At 43.7% G+C, this 3,276-nt stretch overlaps 1 protein-coding gene across 1 annotated transcript in view; it reads left to right on the top strand.

The window, feature by feature from the left end:
* LOC105886536 (nuclear body protein SP140-like protein) overlaps window positions 1-3,276 on the top strand; it is a 71,192-nt gene that overhangs the window by 63,254 nt on the left and 4,662 nt on the right. Inside the window, exons 15-17 of the mRNA XM_012802266.2 lie at window positions 65-180; window positions 1,480-1,600; window positions 1,900-1,971. Of these exons, the coding sequence (XP_012657720.2) occupies window positions 65-180; window positions 1,480-1,600; window positions 1,900-1,971 (309 nt within the window). The remainder of the gene's footprint in view (window positions 1-64; window positions 181-1,479; window positions 1,601-1,899; window positions 1,972-3,276) is intronic.

Raw genomic sequence — 3,276 nt, 5'->3', positions numbered from 1 at the left:
CTATAGTTCTAGAGTCCCAGAGTCTCACTGACTCCAGTGATATTGACATCATCTCCGTTTCTAGCCAGAAAACTCCAATAAATGTGAGGTGTGCGGACAATGGGGAAAGCTGTTCTGCTGTGACACCTGCCCAAGATCCTTTCATGAGAACTGCCACATCCCACCTGTGGAACCTGAGAGGTAAGACACACCCAACCTAAGCCCTTCCTTCAAGTTAAAAGCCTTGAAGGATTCTTAGGTGTAATAGTAAGAAGTGTCATCCTTACCTCCCCTACTTGGTTCCCAGACTTCTGCACTCTGATGGGTGAAGCCATCATATGCTGGGTGATGGTTTAAAGCATATGCCACCTGCTCTGGAAATATCATAAATTTGATCAAACTGGTGATACAATGAGCCTTCAAAAGGCCAGCCCTGAACCTATCATTCCAGCTGACTCTAAGTCACAGGGTACATGATAAAGATGTGAATTTGAATTCTGAGGGCGTCAGTGACATCTGCGCTGTAAAATGGGCATTTGCTAGAGGTGATTGTGTGTGGGACACCATGGAGATCAAAAAGGCCTGTGTGTGGTATTGTGGGCAGAATTTCTGTGGGCAGAAGGATGATCTCTACCAGAATGTCTGTCCCTCTGAAAGCAGAGTATTGTCCTTCCATAACTTCAGAGGCTAATGTGATACATCGGCTTCCAGGGTATTATCAGACCAATCTTCATAAAACCTCTGCTTCTAGCCAGGTGGGCAATCTGTCGAGACAGAACATACATCGCCTTTTTAATTCAGCTCATGTGTAGTCCCCTCTCTGAACCATGAGTATGTTACAAGGGCTCCATGAGCTAGCATGTGAAGACACTGACACCACTAGGATGGGCCATTGTGTTCACCTGATTATCAAGAGCCTCCCAGCACAGATACCCCAGTAGAAAAGGTTGGAAAAGTATCATGGGGCAAATGGAAGATATCTGACACCCTGTCGGTAGATTTCCTCTTCAAGTTTCTGCAGCATGGAATCTATGTGTATAGAAGCCAGTTGCAGAGGGGATGGTGCCTGTAGCTTGTGCTCTGTTCATACTCAGCAAAGTTGAGGGGTCAGAACTGGTCTCCTGATTTTTACTGTGGTCTGAGTGACTCAGTAAGACTCCAGTGCTTGAGGCATTAATTTCCAAAATTTGACTGTGGCAAGCAGGATTCACTATTAAGCTTGCAGTGGCTCAGATGGGAACACCAAGTTTGAGGTGAATGAAAGTCCGTCACTCACTGGGGCATATTACTCATACTGTCACCCCTGCCACCACTATTGAGGGGAGGATGTGCCTTTGGCTATCGGACGCAAATGGGGCTCTCGTGCAGAGGCCTCCAGGAGGGAAGTTGCATATAAGGTGGAAACCAGGAGTCTTTCTTTAACAGACAACTTTAGCAAACATAGAAACGGGGCCTGAGTCACAAAACCTGCCCATGCTCACATTATGCCCAACCGCTCAGGGATCCGTGGAGTTGCATCTTCTGTGAGATGAAGGCTCTCCAAGAAAGGTGCCCAGAAAGCCCGCCACGTCATCAGGAATCTGAGGTCCTGATGAGACAGATGCTGCCTGAGGAACAGTTGGTGAGTGGAAACGTGAACCTGAAGCCTCCTCCTTTCCGTTCAGCTGAGAGAGGCACAAATGTGCAGAGGGCTTGAGAAATGGAGCCCAGAGGCAGACTGCTGGCCCACGATGTGCTTTATCCATGACCTAACGCTATAATCTGTATCCAAGGAAAATTCCCAATCCAAAGAATACCCTTTCTCCACATTTGTTTCGAAGAGTCCACAGGTTTGGGGAGCCCCATGTTCTGTCTGGGCACGTGTATGAGTGCTTACTCTCCACGCTGCTTTTCACTTAAAATCTCCTCCATCTTTTGCAGAAATGTGAGTTTATCCTCTTGATGGTCTACTGTGATTCAAAAAGCCCCTTTTTTGCCTTGAAACCATGTCATGTAAGTAAAAACAAAAAGAAAAGAAACGTCAAACTGACATTTGTCAGATCTGTGGTCTGAATCCCATGGTCCAAGTTGCCATTATATTTGCCCTGTTGTTTTTGTTGTTGTTGTTGACAATGAGGTTGTTATTTCAGACTACTATGGGGGTAGAAATGTTTTGGGAAGATAAATTGCTTTTGTAGCATTTGAGTTGAAGTTGTAAGTGTGCCCATCACTCATAAGATATGCACTGTACCCATTAGGTGTGAATTTACCCATCCCCTCTTCCTCTACCTTCTTGATTTTGATGAATGTTTTTTCCACATGTGCACTTAAGTGTTAATAGATTGGTTCCAATTTAATAATGACAACATAGTGTTTGCTTTTCCATTCTCATGATACTTCACTTAGAAGAACAGTCTCCAGTTCCATCCAGGTTGTTACGAAAGGTATTAGTTCGCCATTTTGTATGGCTCAGTCGTACTCCATGGTACACATATACCACATTTTGTTAACCCACTGGTGTATCCATGGGCACTTGCTTTGTTTCTGCATCTTTGTGACTGTGAATTGTGCTGCTACAACATTCAAGTACAGGTGTATTTCCTATAAAATTTATTTTTTTTCCTTTGGGTAAATACCCAAAGTGTATTTGGGTGGAATTACTGTATCAAATAGAAGGTCTACTTTTTAGTTCTTTGAGAAATCTTCATACTACTTTCCATGTAACCAGACTAAGAGGTTCCAGCTCCTGTCACTGTTACTCAATATTCAGAGACAGGAAAAAGTCCACCAAATTTTATTTGTCAGAAGGCCAGCAATTCTGGAGAACAGTGAGAGTAGCCTCTCCAAGACTGTTCTGTTCTTCCATTTCCACAATCACAGTTTTATACATCAAAGTGAAAAGTGAGAACCATACTAACACTTATCTTAAACAATAGTAATTGTCATAACCCATGACCTGTAACAAACCACAATTGACATAACCCATGAACCATATAACATTCTAATCCAATCGCCCTAAACTACTCAAGCCAAATTTACAAAACAACAAGGATGGAAGACATGAGGTGAAGGTCAGGTAGGACCTAAACCAGCCAGGCCAGCTGTGTCATCTCCGTCCTAGCCTGACTGACTCCATCTTATTCTCACTGCTGGTGCTCTCACATAGAGGTGGTACTAGTTTGCAGTCCCATCAACAGTGTGTGAGTGTTCCTGTCTTTCCACATCCATTCTAGCATTTGTTGTTTGGGGACTTATGGATAAAGGCCTCCTCACTGGAATTAGGTGATATCTCATTATGATTTGATTACAGATGTTGAG

The sequence above is a fragment of the Otolemur garnettii genome, unplaced genomic scaffold (assembly GCF_000181295.1).
Source record: "Otolemur garnettii isolate 467f Iridium unplaced genomic scaffold, OtoGar3 scaffold00013, whole genome shotgun sequence".
Classification (NCBI taxonomy): domain Eukaryota; kingdom Metazoa; phylum Chordata; class Mammalia; order Primates; family Galagidae; genus Otolemur; species Otolemur garnettii.
This window is presented reverse-complemented; position numbering and strand designations above follow the sequence as displayed.